Source organism: Ursus maritimus, unplaced genomic scaffold (genome assembly GCF_017311325.1).
Source record: "Ursus maritimus isolate PB19 unplaced genomic scaffold, ASM1731132v1 scaffold_1, whole genome shotgun sequence".
Lineage (NCBI taxonomy): Eukaryota > Metazoa > Chordata > Mammalia > Carnivora > Ursidae > Ursus > Ursus maritimus.
In genome coordinates, this window is record NW_024423343.1 from 3,160,549 (window position 1) to 3,182,825 (window position 22,277).

At 55.7% G+C, this 22,277-nt stretch overlaps 1 protein-coding gene and 1 long non-coding RNA gene across 4 annotated transcripts; both read left to right on the plus strand.

Annotated features, from left to right (window-relative positions):
* Positions 1–5,095: 5,095 nt before the first annotated feature.
* On the plus strand, positions 5,096–6,872 carry HES6 (hes family bHLH transcription factor 6). Of its 2 annotated transcripts, none has more exons than XM_040637044.1 (4): positions 5,096–5,292; positions 5,367–5,453; positions 5,572–5,653; positions 5,880–6,872. In XM_040637044.1, exons 1-4 carry the CDS (start codon positions 5,212–5,214, stop codon positions 6,302–6,304), a joined length of 675 nt encoding a protein of 224 aa, XP_040492978.1. In that variant the 5' UTR covers positions 5,096–5,211; the 3' UTR covers positions 6,305–6,872. The 2 variants fall into 2 exon arrangements, with proteins under 2 accessions (XP_040492978.1, XP_040492979.1); XM_040637045.1 differs by having other exon boundaries at positions 5,572–5,613; positions 5,880–6,008.
* Positions 6,873–11,141: 4,269 nt separating this feature from the next.
* LOC103662619 lies at positions 11,142–21,645 on the plus strand. 2 transcript variants are annotated; one of them, XR_568501.2, is made up of 4 exons: positions 11,142–11,704; positions 12,558–12,746; positions 18,687–18,903; positions 20,221–21,645. It is a non-coding gene; the product is annotated as an uncharacterized LOC103662619 (long non-coding RNA). The 2 variants fall into 2 exon arrangements; XR_568502.2 differs by lacking the exon at positions 12,558–12,746 and having other exon boundaries at positions 11,143–11,704.
* Positions 21,646–22,277: the final 632 nt, after the last annotated feature.

Here is a 22,277-nt window from a genome sequence, read left to right on the forward strand (position 1 = left end):
CCCCCCCCCCGCTTTATTTCCAGACCAAAAGGAGCTTCTCCAAGCTTTCTGGGCTGATTGCCTACAAGGGGCCTGGACATCCATAGGCTGGCTGCTGCCTTTGTTCCCTGGGGATTTATGGCCTGCCACCCCTGCCGCTAACTGGTCCCCCTGTGGCCACCACAGCCCTACCCAACCTCTGCTGGCCTCTGTCCCTGGATCTGGGGGGATCAAAGGGCCCAAATGCTCAGGAAGTCTGTGCTCAAGCAACCTTTGAAGGTAGGATCAGTCCAAGGGACAAATGGCAGGAAATGGGTCCACTAGGGGAGGTCGTGCAAAGGAGGGAGAGAGGGCTTGGTGGCCCTGAGATGGAACAGCCAGCCTTCTGGGAGGAAAAGGCCAAGCCAGCCAGCCAGCAGACCCACTAAGGGAAATTGAGGTGAACTTCAAAGATAGGGCCTTGGGCAACTTCTTGTCCAACCAAAGATTTTATTGACTCCTAATACTCTGCTCTATCCTTGTGCTTTTTTTCCTCGGGGTACTTCTGCAGGTACTTCTTCAGGTACAATGAGGCATATCCCAGCACTTAATTTCTCCTTCCTTCAACTCTACAGACAGCATTCTTCAAACCCCACCTTCCCATGTAAGACAAGCCTCTTGAGGTCCCTATCCCTCCCTTCAGCCTCCTCCCTTCTCCTGACAACTGTCATCTATCCTTTTGTTTTTACAAAGTCAACTTTATATCATGTTCCATAACCATAATAAGTCTTTCTTGCCTTCTCTATAGGTTAATTCTAAATGTTGAAACCTCATGAACAGTGTTATATTGTTGTGACTGTGAAAGAACTATTAGCTTCTAGATCACTCAATGTGCTCAGATTACATTTCTCTTTGGGGAGAGCTTTTTGTTTTTCCTGGAGTTCCTAGTTGCCTCTCATTTTTTGCTTGCATTATTCGCCTTTATCATGCCTTCCTCCCCATCCCCATGCCCCATCCAATCAAGTGTTCTGTTGATCTTTTCCCAGAGGCCTCTCCCAGGGCGCTGACCATGCTGTTCCAATAGGAACTGCCTTTCATGAAGAGCATTGTAAAATACCTGTTCGGCTTTGTTCAAATAATATAATGGGTAATGGGAGGTATATGCATCAGACTACAAGAAATATCAGAGTTTCTTTTTTCATATTTCTGATTCTCAAAGTAGTGGAAACCTAATTATACTTACTTAAAGATCTTCTTCCCTGGACTGATGTCTAAGTGGTGAAGAAGAGCAAAGCCACAGACCAGGTATGGGCTCTCGTGGGGTCCACACTGAGCCCCCTCCACTGTCAGCCCCACCACTAGGAGTAAGGGGAGAAGGACAGTTGGGTCTCTCAGCTGTCGGGTGAGGGGGAAGGAAGAGACCTGAGCTTTCTGGCATGCTGGGGAAACAGCAGGGGATGACTGAAGTAAGGGAGTAGGTTTCCACCTGGGTGAGCGATATAGGCTGGAAAGGTCTTAGAAGCCTGCTCACAGAGAAGCAAATAAGAGGCTGAGTGAAGAGAGGTGAAAATCAACAGAAGAAACTCTCAGGTAGTTATAGATAGAGGTCATGAGGTGACTTTGGGAAATGTCAAACCTCTTACCAAACTCATTGTCTGTAAAGGTCTTTCCGATGGGAAGCCCAAAGTGAAATCTTAGAGGAAGGGCTGTAAGATCCATCTTCAGGTGCCTGGAGTGGGGCATATCTATGGCCTAGTCCTACCACCCACTGCACTGCAGTCTCTGGATGTTTCCTTCCCCTACTGCTTTCCAGCCAGGCTTGGGACATCCCCTCACCTTCCCTACCTACCCAGGCTTCTGCTGAGGCCAAGCTCCGTGCTGGAGGTAGATAGGAGGTCCTAGGTACCCTCGACGAGGGATGTTTATAGTCTGGAGGGGTGTGGACCAGACCCTGACAATCCCAGTCCCTGGTGAGTAGTGTGGGACTGGCGAGGGGTGCAGTGCTACTGCAGGGCAGGTGCACTCCCACCAGGAAGAGGAAGAGGAATAGGGAAGCTGAGACCTAAACAGTGAGGAAATAGATATTTGGAGCAGTGTTGAAGTGTTCCAGGTGGAAGACTCAGTCTGTACAAAGGCCTGGTGGCCAGAGCCCATCTTGCCATTCCAGTTTTACTGTGCTGTGAAGTGTACCTAGGCCAGGGAGCAGGGAACAGGCGGCGGTCCCCAGGGTGCTGCCCAAGGGCGGGGCCCCACCGCCCACGCACCCCACCCGCAGGGAGGCCAGTCTGGCAGATGGGCTGCCCACGGTGGGGGTGGCGGTCGTCTGGCGGACACATCCTCACCCGCCATCCGCCGCCGGACAAAGCAGGCCTAGACAAAGGCGCGGCCAACACCTGTCGCTCTTGGCGCGGCCCCCGCTTTTCTCCACTGAAGCGGCGGCAGCTGCCAACTGTCATGGGCATCAAGTTACGGGAACCAGACGGCGGCCTACGCGAGTCTGGTGAGGGGAGGGCTGGGAGGGAAAGGGAGCCGGGGGGGACAGGGAGGGGGCGGGGAGGAGGGGGACCAAGGAGACTGGCCGGGTAGAATAAACAGGGGTGGAGACCACAGAAGGACGGGCGGGGAGGACAGGGAAGAGTGGGCGGGGAGGAGGACCAGGGAAGTGTGGGGATGGGTCAGCGATGTACAGAGGGGGAGGGGGATGTCTGGGAGGGAAAGAGAGGTCAAAGGGGGACAGGGGAGCAAAGGGGATTAGGGGGACATGGGGAGCTCAGGAGGGACAGCGATGATGATTAGAAGAGAATGGGCAGCTGGTGGTGGGGGAGTGGTTCCAGGGAAGAAGGGGCGGGCGGAGGAAGGGTGACCTGAGAAGGAGCGCCTGGAGGAGGGGCGGCGCCGGCGGGTCGGCGGGCCGGCGGACCCCGCCCCACGAGGATCCCGGCGAGGGTGGAGGGCCGTGTCGAGGGTCGAGTCCGGTGTCGGGACCCACAAATGCGCAAGAAACTCCAGGGAGTCATGGGGCCGCTCCCACCAAGGCTACCCCATGGGCCCCCACCTCCCCGGGGCTCCTTAGCTATCCCAAGTCGGACCCATAGACCTTTCCAGGTCCAGAGACCGCGGCCTTGACTGTGGCTCTGCCCTACAGAATCCAGCATATCGGCACGCGATACGAGCGCTCCTCTCAGGAGGCACCTTGCACGAGCTAAGATAAGTGTGATCGAATGAATGCTGCCCCCACGCACAGCAGACCTAGGGGCCTTGCTCAGGTAGGGAGGGCAACAGGCGCACCCCTGGCCGCAGCTCTCAGGGTCACCGCCCCCTCCGGTGCCCGAAGCCGCTGGGGTTGCGAGGAGGCGGGGCTGGGGGCCCCGCCCTCCGACCACGCCCCACCAGCTGCCTGCCGACCCGGGCGGTGGGGCCGGACAATGCGCCTCGCTCCCACTGGCTGCGGCGCGCCTCGAAGCCGGCGGCTCGGGGCCCGCGCGGCCAATCCGTGCATTCAGATGCAAATAAGATGCTATAAAAGGGGCGGGGCCGCTGCGGGCGGAAGACACGAAGGCTGCTGACCAGACCTGACAATCCCAGTCCCTGGTGAGTAGTGTGGGACTGCGAGGGGTAGTGCTACTGCAGGGCAGGTGCACTCCCACCAGGAAGAGGAAGAGGAATAGGGAAAGCTGAGACCTAAACAGTGAGGAAATAGATATTTGGAGCAGTGTTGAAGTGTTCCAGGTGGAAGACTCAGTCTGTACAAAGGCCTGGTGGCCAGAGCCCATCTTGCCATTCCAGTTTTACTGTGCTGTGAAGTGTACCTAGGCCAGGGCAGGGAACAGGCGGCGGTCCCCAGGGTGCTGCCCAAGGCGGGCCCCACCGCCCACGCACCCCACCCGCAGGGAGGCCAGTCTGGCAGATGGGCTGCCCACGGTGGGGGTGGCGTCGTCTGGCGGACACATCCTCACCCGCCATCCCGCCGGACAAAGCGGCCTGACAAAGGCGCGGCCACACCTGTCGCTCTTGGCGCGGCCCCGCTTTTCTCCACTGAAGCGGCGGCAGCTGCCAACTGTCAGGGCATCAGTTACGGAACCAGACGGCGGCCTACGCGAGTCTGGTGAGGGGAGGGCTGGGAGGGAAAGGGAGCCGGGGGGGACAGGGAGGGGGCGGGGAGGAGGGGGACCAAGGAGACTGGCCGGGTAGAATAAACAGGGGTGGAGACCACAGAAGGACGGGCGGGGAGGACAGGGAAGAGTGGGCGGGGAGGAGGACCAGGGAAGTGTGGGGATGGGTCAGCGATGTACAGAGGGGGAGGGGGATGTCTGGGAGGGAAAGAGAGGTCAAAGGGGGACAGGGGAGCAAAGGGGATTAGGGGGACATGGGGAGCTCAGGAGGGACAGCGATGATGATTAGAAGAGAATGGGCAGCTGGTGTGAGTGGTTCCAGGGAAGAAGGGCGGGCGGAGGAAGGGTGACCTGAGAAGGAGCGCCTGGAGGAGGGGGCGGCGCCGGCGGTCGGCGGGCCGGCGGACCGCCCCACAGGATCCCGGCGAGGGTGGAGGGCCGTGTCGAGGGTCGAGTCCGTTCGGGACCCACAAATGCAAGAAACTCCAGGGAGTCATGGGGCCGCTCCCACCAAGGCTACCCCATGGGCCCCCACCTCCCCGGGGCTCCTTAGCTATCCCAAGTCGGACCCATAGACCTTTCCAGGTCCAGAGACCGCGGCCTTGACTGTGGCTCTGCCCTACAGAATCCAGCATATCGGCACGCGATACGAGCGCTCCTCTCAGGAGGCACCTTGCACGAGCTAAGATAAGTGTGATCGAATGAATGCTGCCCCCACGCACAGCAGACCTAGGGGCCTTGCTCAGGTAGGGAGGGCAACAGGCGCACCCCTGGCCGCAGCTCTCAGGGTCACCGCCCCCTCCGGTGCCCGAAGCCGCTGGGGTTGCGAGGAGGCGGGGCTGGGGGCCCCGCCCTCCGACCACGCCCCACCAGCTGCCTGCCGACCCGGGCGGTGGGGCCGGACAATGCGCCTCGCTCCCACTGGCTGCGGCGCGCCTCGAAGCCGGCGGCTCGGGGCCCGCGCGGCCAATCCGTGCATTCAGATGCAAATAAGATGCTATAAAAGGGGCGGGGCCGCTGCGGGCGGAAGACACGAAGGCTCGAGGGCTGCGGCCGGCCCCGCGGAGCGGTGCGAGGGGCGCGGGCTCTCGTAGCGCTTGCCGCCCTAGCCGCGCTCAGCGCGCTCTGGGCGGTGCGGGTCATGGCTCCGCCCCTGGCACCCGGCCGGGACCGTACGAGCCGGGAGAACGAGGACGGCTGGGAGACTCGGGGGGACCGCAAGGTGAGGGCGGGGGCCTCACGGGGGCAGGCGGGCGGGAGGCCCGGGACCCGGCCTCAGTCGCCCGCTTCCCGCAGGCCCGGAAGCCTCTGGTGGAGAAGAAGCGGCGCGCGCGGATCAACGAGAGTCTTCAGGAGCTGCGGCTGCTGCTGGCGGGCGCCGAGGTAAGACGGGCAGGCGGGCTGGCGGGCGCCCAGGGGTCGCTGGGCCAGGGAGCGGGGGTCGCGACGCGGCCCGGCCTCACCGACCCCCCACACGCCCCCGGCGCTCCCGTCGGCGCAGGTGCAGGCCAAGCTGGAGAACGCCGAGGTGCTGGAGCTGACGGTGCGGCGTGTTCAGGGCACGCTGCGGGGCCGGGCGCGCGGTGAGTGGAGATGGGGCGCGCCGGCGGGGCGCGGGACGCGTTTGCCCAGCCCGCCCCCGCCGCGGACTGGGGACTTCCCCGCCCGGCGCCCCTGCACTGTCGGCAGCGAGGGCGACCTCCGGGTCTCTTGGGTGAGCCCTGTCCCCGCGGGGTGGTTGGGCCTGGCCACAGCAGTCGCCGCTTACCCGACGGGGCGCCGCTCTCTCCCTCCCATTCCTGGGCGCAGAGCGCGAGCAGCTGCAGGCGGAAGCAAGCGAGCGCTTCGCGGCTGGCTACATCCAGTGCATGCACGAGGTGCACACGTTCGTGTCCACGTGCCAGGCCATCGATGCCACCGTCGCCGCAGAGCTCCTGAACCACCTGCTCGAGTCCATGCCTCTGCGCGAGGGCAGCAGCTTCAGGGATCTGCTGGGGGACGCCCTGGCCGGGCCTCCGGGAGCCCCCGGGCGAAGCGGCTGGCCCACCGGAGGGGTCCTGGGGTCCCCTCTGCCTAGCCCCCCAGCCCCCGGGGACGACCTGTGTTCCGACCTGGAGGAGGCCCCAGAGGCTGAACTGACCCGAGCTCCTGCTGAAGGGCCAGACTTGGTGCCAGCAGCCCTGGGCAGCCTGACTGCTGCCCGCATAGCCCAGAGTGTCTGGAGGCCTTGGTGACTAACCCCAGCCCGAGGTTTGCAAGGGTGGGTGTGGCCTTTACTTGCTCCGTTCCCTCCTCCCTGAGGTCCAGATGTGGTGGGGCAGGGGCTTGGCTCTCTTCCTCCAGTGGCTGGGTTGCAGGGCAGTCTGGGATGACCAGCCAGTCAGGCCCCTAGCCCTGTTTCTTAAGGAAGTATATCTTATGGACCCCACAGACCTGTGGGTGGGTGGAGGGCGGGAGCTACAGGCAGGAGGAGGAATCTTACAGAACTAACAGGGTTCTCCAGGGTTCCAGTGTCCCAGCCTTCTCAGGTACTGTGTGGATCTGGGGGCAGAGATGAGCAGAATGGTGCTGAACCCCTTCTCGGAGCTGGGCACTAGTGACGGGACAGAGGGAGACCTCAGACCCTGACAGCCCTGGGCTGAGCAGAAGCTTGAACTTGCCACTTGAGTCAGGACACAGGGGAGGCAGGGGCTTCCTCCACCTGCCAGAGAGAAGCAAAGCTCCCTGGACATCTTGAGTCTGTGTATTAGATAACCATCAAATGTTCCAGTTTTATTAAATAAAGGATTTTGGAGAGTTAGTTACCCTTCTGGAGTAGGACTGAATGATGTGGTGTCATTGATGTGTCTAATGTGTAAATACTAAACGAGGGGCATTTTTCTTGTATCTGATGCTGGCGAATGTTTCTAAAGCCTCTCACCCTTTGTCAGCACTGTGAGGAGCATAATGGTGGCGGAGAGAGACACCCTGTGGCATGTCTCACAGCGGACAGTGCTTCCACGTCCCCGGGAGCTGTGTGCATCCTTAGATGGATGCCATTGCCATGGGGTTTGTCTCCAGAGTAACGAAGCAACAGGGGATCAGCCTGTCCCCCATCATTCGCTGGTTCATGAGCTTCTAGGGACAAAACTAATGCGTGCTTCCTAGCCATGTGGTTTGGAAGATCCTTTCAAAGACCTGTTTTAGGATCCATGAGCGTGATGCAGACGTTGGTCTACTTGTGTGAGGTGGTCTCTTCCTGACAGAAGAGGGATCTTCCCCCAGTACCATGAGTTCAGGGACACGGGGACCCTCCCCGTTCATGGCTTGAAGTGAAAGCGCCATGGCTCTACTCAGCTTGGACTAGCGGTCAAAGTGGGCCCAAGAGGTCAGAAACATTGGAAGGAGGGGGATGGGATGAGCAGCAGGGGTGGAGGGAGGTTCCCTCCTGGGCTGGGCCAGGGCCCACAGACAGCATATGGTCAGTTGATAGCGGTCATTGCTGCAGGGAGCCCAGCCCAGTCACTCTTGCTCCAGGACCCCAAAGCAGCTTGGGTTGCCAATGCCCAGACTGGGGCTGCGGTGTGACAACTCAGGATCGAAACCTGGGTCTCCTCTCTGGTTGGGCACCTTTGCTTCAAGAACATCTTTCCCAGCAGCCCTTTGACAAAACCATCCCACCCACCCCCCTCGGGTCCTGGCCACCAGGGGCGTTTCACATCGGCTCCCCTGTGGTTCAGTCTCAGACCTCAGTCACTAGGCTCTAACCAGACGCAACCTATTTTTTAGTGACTGGGGAGAGGTTGGTGGGATGGGGATGGGAATGGGGTGGGGAAGGCAGCTCCATAAGGGAGGGCTCAGGAGGGACGGAAACGTCATTCCTGGGATTATTTTAGCTGTCCCAGACAGACTGATGTAGGATGTGTCCACAGGGACACGGATGGAACACAGGTCCCCATGCAAGACCTCTGTTGCCTGTGGCTTCCAATAGCACTCAAAGGCCACTGTGATGAGTTCTGATGCCATTGAGGGGGGGGCACCTGCCAGAGACTGTTTTGAAGGGACATGAACTCCTTCCTCTCATACCCACACTTGTCACATTCTCCCAGAGGCCCTGGAAAAGGGCCAAGGGGACCCAAGACTTGGGATGCAAGGTGCAGGAGGCTGACCTGGGGAGAAAGGTGTCGCTGGGATCAGGACCCTCCTCAGGTCAGAAGCCACTAACCCAGAGCTCTGGTCCTGCACTCCTCCCACCTACGATCGAGTCAGCTTCTACCGCGTGCCTCAAGAGCAGCCTCTTTTCTCAGATACGTAAGTGGTTCCCGGAGCAGCGACCACGATCAGCCTTTATGGGGTGAGAGCTGCTCTCGCCTCTTTGCAGTCTGGACCACCAGCTTCCTGCCTGCATTGCTTTGGAAGCTCTTTGCAAATTTCCCACTCTGCCAGACAACTATTTCATACCACCTCCTCTCTCTGAAACCCCCTAGGCTCCCTCACAGGCCTTGCTCTTGACTTTGGTAGCCTTGCTTCTTCATTTCCTGAGATATGCCTCCCTCCCCCTCGAGCCCCTGGCCCACGTATTAGTCTTCTTTTTTTTTTTTTTTTAAAGAAAGTGGAGAAGAGCCTTTCTTTTTTTTTTTTTTTTTTTAAGATTTTATTTATTTATTCGACAGAGAGAGAGACAGCCAGCGAGAGAGGGAGCACAAGCAGGGGGAGTGGGAGAGGAAGAAGCAGGCTCATAGCAGAAGAGCCTGATGTGGGGCTCGATCCCACAACGCCGGGATCACGCCCTGAGCCAAAGGCAGACACTGAACCGCTGTGCCACCCAGGCGCCCCCCACGTATTAGTCTTCTATGGCTGCCATAAATTGCCACAAACTTGGTGGCTTAAAATAACATTAATTTATTATTTTGCATTTCTGTAGGTTAGAAGTCTGACACAGGATTCACCAGGCTAAAGAAGAGCCTAGAGCTTTCAGAACAGCTACATTTCCTCCTGGAGGCTTGAAGTGAATCCACTTCCTTTCCTTTTCCTGCTTCAGCGGCCACCCACATTCTTCGGCTGGTGTCCCCTCCCTACACCTTCAAAGCCAGCAACAATGCATCTGTTGCACCCCCCTTCCATAGTCACATTTCCTTCTAACCCTTGTGACTCTCTCTTCCTTCTACTTTTAAGGACCCTCAGGATGATACTGGGCCCATCTGGATAATCCAGGATAATTTCCATGTCTCCAGGTCCTTAATCGTCAATCAGATTTGCAAAACCTCTTTTGTCGCGTGAGGTAACACACTCACAAGTTCTGGGAATGACGATGTGGACATCTTGGGGGGCCATTATTCTGCCAACCATACCCACCTGGGCCTCTGCCCAGGCATCCTGCCTACCATCATGATGCAGGACGGTGCCAGCCTTCCCCGCAGGCACTGGATTCGGTCCCCTCCCACCTCGCAGTGACTCTGCTGCATCACTCATCTCTCCACCCTCTGCATCCTTCTACAAAGAAGCTGAAATAGCTCCATCTGGAGAAAGAGGAGATAAAACCGCCCTGGACTTGCCATATCCCCTTAGCCTCTGCCTCATTGCTCTGCTCTAAAGCAACTTTGCTTAAAAGCAGTGTTTACACTAGCTGTCTCCACTTGTGCACCTCTTACCTCCCTTCTAACCCCTCCAGTCAGGCCATTGTTCCCTCCCCTCCACTGAACCTGCCCTGGTCAAGATCTCCAGCGACCGCCATGCTTCCAAGTCCAGTGGTCCTAAGATTCTTGCTCAACCTTCTTCCAATGAAGCACTCGTCACGGGTTATCACTCCCTCCCTCCTGACACTCTCTCTCTGCTCGAACTCAAAAACACCCGGTGTCCTGGGTTGTCACTGACCATCCCCAGTCTCCTTTGCTAGATGCTCCTCTCCTAGATGGCGCACTTGAGGCTCTGTGTCCTTCCCTACCACCCCTGCCCGGACCCACCTGGTCCATTTGGTTTGTTCCATCGTGTGCCCTTGATCCAAAGCCCATCTTCATCCTTGTGGGCCCCTATATCCTCCTGTTCGCTTAGTATCTCCACTCTGTCTGATGGGCATCACAAACCACAGCCCAAGTGCCACTGACTCTCACTCCCGGTGCACTGTCACTGCCCCACTCGCTGCCCGTTCATGGCACCCCATTGATTAGGCAAAAAAATCTATAGAAGCCACGCTCGCTCTTTGCCTCTCATCTCACCTCCAGTTAATCAAGTGCATGAGCTATTTCTCCCCTTCTCCTCCTCCTCCTCCTCCCCCTCCCCCTCCTCCTTCTTCTTCTTCTTCTTCTTCTTCAAGATTTATGTACTTATTTGAGAGAGAGAGCACGAGCGGGAGAGGCAGAGGGAGAGGGGCAGAGGGAGAGGGAAAGTCCCAAGCAGACCCCCGCTGAGCGCAGAGTCCCATAAAGGGATTGTTCCCACCACCGGAGATCACAACCTGAGATCAGGACCTGAGCCCAAACCAAGAGTCGGGCACCCAGCCGACTGCGCCACCCAGGCGCCCCATGAGCTCTACTTCTAAATCCAGTCTCCAGTTGTCATCTTTCCACGACAGAGTGCTGGCATCCTCATCTCACCTTTAACCTGGACTTCGGCAGCTGGGCTAAGTCTCCTCCGCACTTCCACGTGGGGCTCCCCGCAGCGGCCTTCAAGGCTCTACCAGAGCCGGCGGGGCCGCCTCTGGGGTCCCTCCCTCCCGTAGCTCTGCTCTAGGCTCCGGACTTGGCGAGAGACCTGAGAGCGGGGATCCGGCCAGTCTCGCTCAGCGCCGTTCCTGGAGGGCCCGGAGTCAGGCGCTGGGGAAACCGGAGGGATTTGGGAATAAGGGAGCTCCAGGGGTCCTGGGGCTGGACTTCCGCGGCGCCGAGCTCGCGGAGGCGCTCGGAAACGCTGGGGGGCAGGCTGTGGTGACAGTCGGCTGGCGCTCCGCGGGGCGGAGGCATTGGCCACGCCCATGGCACGCCCCCTTGGGGGCGAACCGCGGAGCCTCCTGGGAGATGTAGTTCTTCCACTTCCCTTCCCGCGACGCCGCTTCAGGAGGAGCCGGGACCGCGACTCCCAGAGGCCTCCCGGCCCGGAGGCCACGCCCCCTGACGGAAGCTCCCCTAGCCTGGTCCTCTGCCCGACTGAGTCTAGCAGCCGCCAGAAACCTCGCTCAGTTGGCAGAGGGGCCGTGTGGCCGGCCGAGGCTGGGCTGCGGTCTGTCCAGCAGCCCTGCGACCGGGAGAGGAAGAGAGGAAGGCGCCGGCGCCCCGCAGCTCAGCCGCGCCTCCGCGTGAGGACGCGAAGGCAGAGGGCACCCGGGCCGGTCTCTGCGCGGACTGCCGCCCAGGGTCTCGGGAGGTCGGGAGTATTGAAAGTGCAGCTAAAGCCACCAGCGGCGGGAGCCAAGGAAGGAGAGGTCGTTTCAGGCTGTGGAACGGAAACAGGTTTGTTGAGGACGGAACACGAGCCTTGCTGACTGCGCGAGACCAAACCCGGCTCTGCGTGGCGTTCACTGCCCCCCTGCGCTGAGCACCTGCTGTGGGCTGCTTCGGAGACAGACTGACCAGACAGACCCCTGCTGTCGTGGAACTTGCATTCTCTTAAGATGGCCGAGAGCTCACAGAGAGACACAGGCCACCGCAAACTGCCCAGAGGTAAGCAGAGGCATCACTTCTGAGAGCAGCTAGGGAAGCCCCGAGCTTATCAGATTATTCACGTAGGCCCTTGGGTTTAGGTGGATCTGGAAGGAGAAGGGATAAGGTTTTAACCTGGGGACCCAGAGGCCTACCAGCTTCTCGTGGGAGCGCCCAGGCATCTTACTCCCGCTAGAACTGTTCTGCCTCGTCGTTGCCTGGACCACCAGCGGATGACACTTGGGGTGCTATCCTCTTTCCCCCTCCGGATCCTGCCCTCCCTTAACCTCGGAAAATCCTGTCCGTGCTCTTAGACATCTCAGGCAACAACCATACGGCGGACCTTGTCACCCCTCATAGTTAGCTAGCTCCCAAACCTGAGGCTTCTACCTTCTGCCTTACCCACTCTCTCCCAAGAACTTGTTAGACCTCATTGAGATCTCCTAGTCTTGTTTTGGCATTTCCTTCACAGTCAGGTGAGATGTTTGCTCATCATAAAATTTTACCCTGGCCCACATTTCTGATCACTCTACTGAAAACTTCTGGAAGTCTCTGATGACATCCTTATTGCCAGTATTTGGCACTCTCAATAACCTCATGCTTCTTAAAACCCTATTGTCGGTCTAGTTTTCTTGCTTCCTCTTCAACCATTCCTTCTCAGATTCTAGACAGGGCTCTTCGAGCCCATGCTTTAGTGCTCTGTCCCATGTTTCCTCCCTTAGTCCTCTTATCTCTAGATGACAGTCTGTCCATCCATGGCTTTCCCCCCTGTGTCACCAACTCCAAAAATGATTTCCAGCCCAGCAGGGCTCTCTGGAGCCCTCGTGGCATTTATCCAACTGTCCCTGGTTGTTGGCTCTCACGTCTCCCACAGGTTCTTCAAACTCAACAAATTCAGCGTGAACCCAGCTCTTCTGCAAAGCCTGCATCTCGGTGTTCTGGATCCCTGAGAGCAACATGGCCATCCTCAAACCCCCCGGGGCAGACACCTCGTCCTTTAGCCGCACCGCGCGAGCAACGTGCGGGAACTGTCCGTGCTCCCTCTTTAGTCGCTGGAACGAATGTATGAGTTGTGACATCTCCTTCCTTGTCCCTCTCCCTCTGTCCCTGCTGGCACGTTCTTAGGTCGGGTTCTTCCAGCTGGAGGATGGCAGTGGTCCTTAGGAAAACTACACCGACATTACCTTCTGAACGGCGGTCCTTCAAAAGCCCCACACTGCACATGCGCAGAGTGCAGGAGGCCCCCTACTCCCCTCGGTCTGCCCAGACCTTCAGAGCTCCGCCTCCAAGCCCCCCTCCCCCGTCCCCCTGCCTGTCTCCGGCTCCTTGCCAGGTGGCTACTGCGCGCGCGCGCGCGCACACACACACACACACACACACACACCCCACCCCCGCTGCTCTCTGCAGTTGCCTTCAAGGCTGGGAAGGTTTTCCTGGTCACCTGGTTTTAGCCAGTTTCCAAGTTTCTCTCTTTCGTTTCGCTGATGGTACATGTCAGACGATGTTTATTTATTCTCTCACAATATTTACCGAATGCCTACCCTTTGTCAGGAATGATTCCACTTGCTGGAGACAGTTTCTTCTCAAGCGTACGCCGTTAGCAGGGAAACAGACAAAAACTAGATGATATGGCAAGCAGTGTTTCTGTGCCAGCAGGAAAATAAAGTAGGTCAAGCGGACAGGGAGGAACGGTATGGAAGCAGGTGCAGGTAGGGTAGGTGGAAGCAGGTGCAGGTGTGGGTAGGTTGGTTAGACAGCCTGTCTGGTAGGTTTTATTCGAGCGGAGAAATGATGATGTGGAGGAACAAGCAAGCAGCTCTCCTGGGAAGGGATGTTCCAGGGAGAAGAAACTAGCAAGCGGGGCCGGTTCTGGGGCCTGGGCAGCTGGGTCCCCCTAGGCTCCTCACAAACGTTCCTTGTGTGTCTGGATTTCTCTCCGTAACAACAGCAGTGCCATCCACTCATTAACACCAGGTACCAGGACCCTCGGGGTGCGTGGTCTTATCCATTCCTTAAATATCACAGGGACCCTCTGAGGGAGGTATTACTGTTCTCCATTCTATGGCTGAGGAACTGAGGCTCAGATAGGTTAAGTAATTTTTCTGAAACTAGATTTTTATTTAAAAAGCCATACACACTCCCAGGAAAAGTCAAGCATTACAGAAGGCCGGCCATGGAAAGCCTGGGTCTTCCTTCTGTCTTCTCACCCCATCCCTTTGCCCCCTCTCCAGGAGTCTCCACAATTAACAATTTCTTGGGTGACCCTTTTGATGCTTTCCATGCATCTGCAAGCATATATATGTAGGATAAATGTCTTTTTCTGCAAATGGGACCATTCTGTACGTACCATTCCGCAACTTTTTTAACCCAACAGTAGAACCATCGATTCAGTGGTGTAGTCCGTGCACCTGCAACATGTCACGCTCTGTCCTCGGCCCCAGGGACACAGTGGTGAGGAGGAAAAGCCCCTGGCTCTCGGGACCCACCCGACCCGCCATGTTGCTGTGCTCAGATGCTCTTCTGCCTGATAGCCTCACCCAGGGTGTAGAGAGGGTTCCAGGGTTTTTCCAAGACCGATACTCCGTGAACAGGCTGTGTACTTTGCAACATATATCATATGTTTCTAAAATTAAAATGGCATGTCTTTGAAAACACGTAAATGTCAGATTACTGCCCTGAAATCCTGTCTTGAATTACACTTCCTTTTTTTTTTTTTTAATAAGATTTTATTTATTCGAGAGAGAGAGCATGGGGACGGTGAGGAGCAGAGGGAAAAAAACAGACCCTCTGCTGAGCAGGGAGCCTGATGCAGGGCTCGGTCCCAGGACCCCAAGATCATGACCTGAGCCGAAGGCAGACCCTTAACCCACTGAGCCCCCCAGGCGCCCCTCACATTATACTCCCTCCTTCGTTGGAGGAGGGAGCAGTTTTCTGCACTCTGGTTAACAGTAGACATCTCTATTTCAATGATTTACAACTATGAAAAAAGTTTTTTAAAGGAAGAATATTGAATTTTGTGGGAGCCATGTGGCATCTTTTGAGATAATCACATGTTTTCTGATGTTCGTCCTTTGACCTGTCAATACGGGGCATTTTGTGATTGGTTTCACCAATAATAAGCCATGCTTGTAGTTTTGTAATGAACCCCAAAGGGTCATGATGGGGTCAAGGTCTTGCTGCATTTGGTTTGTATATAATTTTGTGTAGGATATTTTTTAATAGGCTTTATTTTTAGAGCAGTTTTAGGTTCGTAGCCAAACTGAGCAGAAGGTGCAGAGATTCCCCGTGTACCCCTATTCCCACACATGCACACCCCCCATCATCAGCATCCCCCACCAGAGTGGGACGTGTGTTGCGGTGGATGAACCCACCCAGCGCCGTCTCCCAGAGTCCACAGCTGACACCAGGGCTCACTGTGCAGTCTATGGCTTTGGACAAACGCGTGGCATGCGTCCGCCACTGGAGTAGGATAGAGTCGCGTCACTGCCCTAAAGCCCCTCCGTGCTCCTCCTAGTCATCTCTCCGTCCCCCCAATGCCTGACAGGCACGATCTCTTCACAGTCTCCGTAGTGTCGCCTTTTCCAGGGTGATGTGTAGGGGTTTGCATCAAAATTCCTAAGGGGTATTGTTCTGCAGTTTTCTTGTGCGTGCCGTCTGCCTGGTTTGGGTGTCTGTGTTAAGCTGCCTCCCTGAAAAGATGGGGAGTCTTGCTTCTGTCCCTGTGTGTTCTGGAACAGTTTAGTATTGGGACAATACAGTCCTTAGGTTCTGAAAGTGTCCACCTTGAAGTCGACAGGCCATAGCGCTCCTGCCCTATTCTGTCGTGTTTCCCGGTGTCTTCACGGGCCCGTGGGGGTGGGCGGGTTCTGGTTTTTCCCTCTGTCTCTGGAGAGGCAGTTTCTCTCTCTCTCTATTCCCGCTCTGCTCTTTTCCTCCCCTTTCGCCTGTCCCGATCTCTCCTCTCCCTCTCTCCTTTATTTCGCACACCTGTCTCTCCGTTATGATAGAACCGACCTCATCTTGAAGATTCACGAAGCAGCGTGAGCAAAGCCCCTGTCACAGCACGGGTCTTGGTTAGAATTCCCTCTCCTTCTGTCTCTACCTTGTTCTCTTTCCTTCCTCATGCTCTGCCGCCCCTCATCTCTGCCCTTCCCCATCACACCTGTCCTCCACGCCCAGCCTCCGGGGGCTCTCCCCACTGCTGCCTCCACCTCTGTCCCTGCCTCTCCTTCCCTGTCTTTCTCCAGCCTTCCTCTGCCTCAGCCTCCCTCCACGGGGCAGTGCGCTGCCCTGTGGCTGCCGCCTGCCCCTCTCTCTGGCCGCGGGGCAGAGCGATGCTGTCCAGCCTCTGCAGGGCAGGTGACGCTTCCTCCTGGCCATCTGCCCCTCTCTCCCTGGGGCAGCACCTGGCTATATGTCCCCATGCTGCGGAGAGCTGCAGGCCACCAAGGACGCGTGCCCAGCGTTTGCCCAGACGAGTCCTCGGGGAGCCCGGCTGCCCACGTGGAGAGGTGGGCTGGAACTGGGGGGCAGGACGCTCCCCTTCTTCTGTTTCTTCCTCCACTGCCCACGGACAGCCCCTGCTGGGCTTGACTCTGGCAGTTAAAAAAGAGGGCTACCCAGTTAAGTGCAGGGAGGAGTCTTTCGTGGGGGCTTCGGACTTCCGTGAAGGAGCCAGGCTCAGCTGGGGATGCTGGGACAAAGTCAGGAGGGAGAACCAAATATTCCCGCATATATACTGTGGGACTGTCCGAGCTACAGGGTCAGGCCGTGAGGCCAGACCCCAGCTCTTCTCGAGAGCTCCTCATGAACCCCGAAACTCTCAGTGGAGCCTGGCTGCCAGCTGGGCCCTCGTCTAGAAGCTCCTGCAGGTCCTTCAGGCCCTGAGCTCTTGCTTTTTGTCCTCGGACTCTGCCTCAAGACGTGCTCTGTTGCAAGGCCTCGCATCCCTGGACTTCTCGCAAGGCTTGGCTGTCTCTGCGCGTTCTAACAGCTCAGCCGGGTGTGAGACCCTCCGCTGGGCCCTGAACTCACCTCCCTGGCTTGGGCGGGATGGGGGCGGGCAGGGAGCATGCACACGCCACTCTAGAGAAGCTGAGAACACATCCCGGGGGCAGCCTTCCCGCAGGAACTCCCACCACCCGAGCAGCAAGGCCTCTGCCTTAAGGACAATGTGATTTCAGGGGAGACAGACATTTCCTGATCATTAATGTATAAGAAACAAAGGCCATGAGAGGAGAACAATTAATAGGGCTGGAGGGTGGAGGAAAAGGTGACATAACCTTCCACAGGCAGGCTCCTGAAGGAAGGCTTCCTGGAGGAGGTGGCATGTGAGCCCTGCAGCACAGGCAGGTTCTTGACAGGGAGGTAGGAGGTTATGCAGAGGAGGAGGACTTAACCTTTAGACCCCAGAGGTCACCATGCTCCTGAATTTGACTTGAGAAATTCTTGTGGCCCTCTCTGGTCCCTGAAATGACACAGGGGTGAAGGGGGGGTGGAGGGCAGGAACCAGGAGGGTGAAGCACACGGGCCTCCGCTGGGAGGGGATCTGCCCTGGAGAGAGAGCGCTCCCTCTGGGGCTTCATTCAGCCTCTCCCCTCTTCTCTCCTGCTGGCCTCGAGCCCACATGAGCTCCCTCTCCAGAAGCTCCACGGGCAGCAGCTTCCTGGGTTGGTGGGAGTTGGGATTGTCAGTGGCCCTGCAGTCCAGCCATGCCGCTCGCCCTCCCTGGACCCCGGGGGCCAGAGCCCCAGCAGGGAGGGAGGGAGGGAAGGTGAAGCCGGGGCTAGCCGTAGAAGGAAAACCACAGAAGTGGACCGGCAGAGTTGTCTGTTGCTGTGTAACAAGTCACCCCACAAGTTAGAGCCTAACACCAGCATGTGTTACGTCACAGCGTCCAGGGGTCAGGAACCAGGCGCGGCCTTGTCGGCGGCTTCCGCCTGGGGGTATGTTCGAGGCTGCCCTCGGCCTGTCATCACCAAGGCTCCACGCGGACAGGATCCACGCACAAGCTCCCCCAGTGGTGGGTGGCAGGATTCAGTTCCTCCGGGGGTGTCCGACTGGGGGCCTCGTCCTGTCCTGCTCTCTGGCTGGAGGCCTCCCTCAGCTCTTTGCCACCTGGCCTCTGCAGAGGGAGCCAGAGCGGGCAGACGAGGGGGAAGGCGGCCTTTTTTGTAGCCTCATTTCAGGAGTGGCTTCTGTCTGTCAGATGCGGCCTGTACTCCACGGGAGGGGATCACATGGGGCGTAGGGACTGGAGAGTGGGGTCATCGAGGGCCACAGTGGGGCTGCCGGCCACAACCCTCCACCCATCACCCTGTCTCTGCTCCTCCAATGGCCTCCGGGTCTCCAGACGTAATACTGCAGTCTGTGTATTGTTATTCTGGTATTTTCCTGGTATTTTTCAAACTGTAGTCTAAATTGTTCCATCACGAGAGAAATGTACCCAGAGAGTTGTACCCAGTACGGCGGCAAGAGGTGCCGTCCTTTAAAAAGTGTGTTGTCTACGTCATTCCCTGTGTAAGCCTTTCCGAGGCATCTGATTATTGTCTGTTCCCATTTCCTCAGTGACAAGGAGCATCTTTTCTCAAGTTTACGAGTTATGTAGGGACACCTGGGTGGCTCAGTCCTTGAAGCGTCTGCCTTCAGCTCAGGTCATGATCCCCGGGTCCTGGGATCGAGCCCCACATCCAGCTCCCTGCTCAGTGGGGAGTCTGCTTCTCCCTCTGTCCCTCCCCCCATTTGTGCTCTCTCGTTCTCAAATAAATACAATCTTAAAAAAAAAAAAAAAAGCTTACACATAATTTGTGTGTTCCTCGGAGCCACGGTGGGCCCCCAATCTCTTTATACTTCCAGAGCCCCTCGTGGTCCAGTCTTTGAGTGAAGGAACAGGAAGGAAAATCTGAGAAGGAAGTGTAGGGGCCCTGGCACCCCTAGCCACACAGACAAGGCTTGAACCACAGATGGATCCACATCTTGACCAAACACCTTGTGATGTTCCCAGAGCACGACGGCGTGGGAGGAGCTGGCTCCCTGTCCCTGGGGCTGTCCTGCCACAGGCGTGTCACCTGCAGGCTCTGATGAGGCCTTAGCCAGGGCGGGCAGCGGCCCTTAGCCGGAGGGGCCCCGTCTTCCACGTCGTGGTCATCTGTCCACTTCTTCACCCTGTGCAAGGGCCCTGGAAGCTGGCACCTTTGGCTACTCTTCCTTTCGTCATCTGTGTAAGTAATAAACCGGATCTAGAAAGGGCTCAAGGTTTCTTTACCAGCAAAGCTGTCAGCCTTGATGGAATGGAAGGAAAATGGAGGGAGGAGACGGATTCCCGGCCCCGGCCCCACTGGATTTGGGGTGCATACTCCATATCTCCTCTTGCCTGGTGCCAAATTCTGTTTTCTCCCCCTTTCCTCCGAGGCTTGATCCAGCCCCCTGGAGGTTTGCCCGCTTCTCCCTCAGGTACTGGCTCAGACCCGCCCCTGGAGACACTCGGGCTGGAGGGACGCTGAGATGGGCCAGCAACACTTCTCGCCTTCTCGCTTCCCCAATACTTCATTATGGAAATCTGCAGCTGGACTGCCCACATTTTCCTGGACTTTCTCGCATCTGGGCAACCATCCACCAATTTGTTGTATTCTTGATGCATTCAGAGTGAATTAGAGACCTTAGGGCGCTCTCCCCTACGCGCCTCTGCACACACACATTAACTAGAAATCGTTGTTCACAGTCTTTTCCTTTTGGTCCCAAACTTCCAGCGAAGTGCCCTGCTGTCAGCGAACACTTGCTGAGTTGTGACGAATCCGTACGCCCTTGTGACTCAGACCCTTCCCAATATCCTGAGCATGCCCGTCCCCCCAGAAAGTCCCCTCATGCTCCTCAACCAGTCCCCACTCCCTCTCGAAGGCAACCACTCAGTCCCTGCCTGGCAATCCTGCAGCACAAAGCAAAGGGATTTCTAGAGCTTTAAAGGAAGTGAAAAGCTACTGAAAATTTAAAAAGTAGGTATATTAAAATTCAAAATATTTTTAAGCTGAAATATTTTATTCATACAAAACCAAGTGATGATTTTACTTAGCCAGTGTTAGTGGAAACACACTCATATTTCCAAAGTCTGTTACTTATTTTCAGTGGAGAGAATGGCCAGGTTGATTGCTTTTGACCATGTGATGACCTTCGGTGTTCCCCCGCGGTGAACTGCAGCTTCCTGAGATGTCTCACAGGGCGCCCCTGGGACCGACAGGGTGAGCCGCCTTCTCGCGGCCGCTTCCACAGCGGAGAAGCGTGCACTGCACACGGTGGACCCGTTCTAGAAGATGCAGACACCGGACAGGGGGATCGCCGTGCATCCCCAGGACCTGATAGTGCGCGCTGCTTACAACGGTTTCTGATGAAACGTCTGCATCCAGAGCGTTTCCGTCAGGGTATTTCCGAGTCCAGTCAGTGGCTGCTTTGCGGAAATCCGGTGTATACACACAAAATAAGTTTTCTCCAGTTAAAAATTCAGAATCTGAAGACAGCTTTTTTTTTTTTTTTTTTTTTTCCAGTTTGCAGGAGTGCCGTCCTGACCTTGGAATGTGCTGCCTTCAGAGGTAGTTCCAGGCACAGCATCAGAGTCTGAAGACGTGTTCCTTGCTCACGTCTTGGTTTCCAGCGTGGCGGGAGAGCGCGTGCGAGCGCCTTCGTGTCCATCACACGCGCGGCCGTCTCGTGATCGGCCCTGCCGCCCGCGGTGCCTCTTCGGTTTCCATATTTTTATTTTGAAACTCAGGCCGTATAGTCGTACCTTCTGCTGAAATCTTACATTCATCAGCAGACGTTCAAAAGCGACTTTTGGGTCGTAAGCAGAGGGCAGTGTTGGGCACGCAGCTGTATTCATCGTGGTGCTTCGCCGCCTAGCTTAGCCCTGGGCCGCTGTTGGGAATTTCATCCCACACAGATGCGAGAGGCGCGCGGTCTGTTTGCACGGAGACGCTTTCGATGTCCGCGTACTGTAGCTCTCATTTGATATATATTTCGATATTTATAAATATCTTTGTGGGTGAACTGCCTTGATGGCATTTAATCTTGATCCCCATGGGGTATCTGGATGTGTTTTTAATGTTGGTTTTAAAACAGACATCAGAATATCCCATCTCCTTGTTCATTTTTTTTTTTGAAATCACAAGAAAATATATGTGTCTAAATCCTCTATACATTGCTAAAGAAGCTGATCAAATTTGATTTCGCACAAGGGGCATTTTGCACATGAAGATTAGGAGCTGAGGAAGGCACAAATCTGACACAGCCGTGTTCCGGGGGAAAGAATGGTGTGTGCACTCCTGTTTAATTTGCCACCCTGGCTCCCTTGCTACTTCCCTGGCCGTGAGCGTTTTCTATATCAACTCTCTTTCCCCCCTGTACTCTCCTAACCTACACCTAGGAAGCTTTTTCTTTTATTTCGATAGAGTTAGTGCACGTTATTTTATCGTCGTGACACTACTCTTCACGCGAGCAGCCCTCATAGTCTGACAGTTGTTCACAGTGGGCACAATCAGAGAGCAAGGAAAGGTATTTGCTTCCTTTATTCTTGAAAGTAGATCTAGTGGGATTTGCTTACAGTGTTACACATTTGTTCTGTGTTTTATTAGACAAGACATATGGACTTCTAGTAGTTTCTTGGGATTCGCTAAGATGCACGTTATTTTTTGCTCAAAGTGTCATATCTAAAATCATTCAGAATATTCTGCCATATTTTGTTTCTCTGATTTCATCATCATCTATTAAACCACCAACTAGAATATTTTTTTAAAAACTTGCGTTTTAGAGACCATCACAATGAAACATCAAATTTTCAAGGTCACGGATTCTGTTTACATTTTTTTAATCTTTTTTCTAATCTTTGAAACCTTTTTTTTGCATTGCAAAAATTTGATTGTTATATTACTGCAGAAAAGTATGCATGAAAAATAAAGACAATTCTTTGGAATAAATGAGCCAGTCACAGTGAATTCACTCACCTTTAGAATATTAAAAAAAAAACCTTTCAGAAAAATCTTCAGAATATTATTGAGAAAAAAAAAAAGAAGTTCTGATACATGCTACAACATGGATGAATCTTGAAAACATTTTGCTAGGTGAAGTAAGCCAAACACAAAACAAACAGTGTGTGATTCCACTTACACGAGGCACCTAGAACAGGCAAATTCAGAGAGAAAGCAGAATCGAGTGTACTAGGGATGGGGGAAGAAAGGGGTCGGGAGATATTACTTAATGTCTGGTGTAGTGAGAAAGTTCTGGAAACAGCAGTGGCGGCACGGCATTGTGAATGCACCTAATGCCGCTGAAGGGTACGCTTAAAAATGGCTAAAATGATACATTTTCTGTTATGGGTATTTTACCACAATAAAAACAAGTCAGCTAAGGAAAGTATCAACTGCACAGAACAGAGACATACCCAAGACCCCATGATCGCATCCCTGGGCCCCTCCCAGTGAAGACGAGTGCCAGTGTGGACCAGAAGACAGGCACGGGAGGGCTCCCAGCAGTGGTATTTGTCAGAGCCTCAGACTGGATACAACCCAGCAAAAACAAAACAAAACAAAGCTTCCTTAAAAAAAATTAA

Bases quoted from the DNA above. Each gene is read 5' to 3' on its own strand.
- HES6 (XM_040637044.1), top strand. From the start codon at position 5,212: ATGGCTCCGCCCCTGGCACCCGGCCGGGACCGTACGAGCCGGGAGAAC. The intron at 5,454-5,571 runs GTAAGACGGGCA...CCGTCGGCGCAG, and splicing joins TGCTGCTGGCGGGCGCCGAG to GTGCAGGCCAAGCTGGAGAA. The intron at 5,654-5,879 runs GTGAGTGGAGAT...TCCTGGGCGCAG, and splicing joins GCTGCGGGGCCGGGCGCGCG to AGCGCGAGCAGCTGCAGGCG.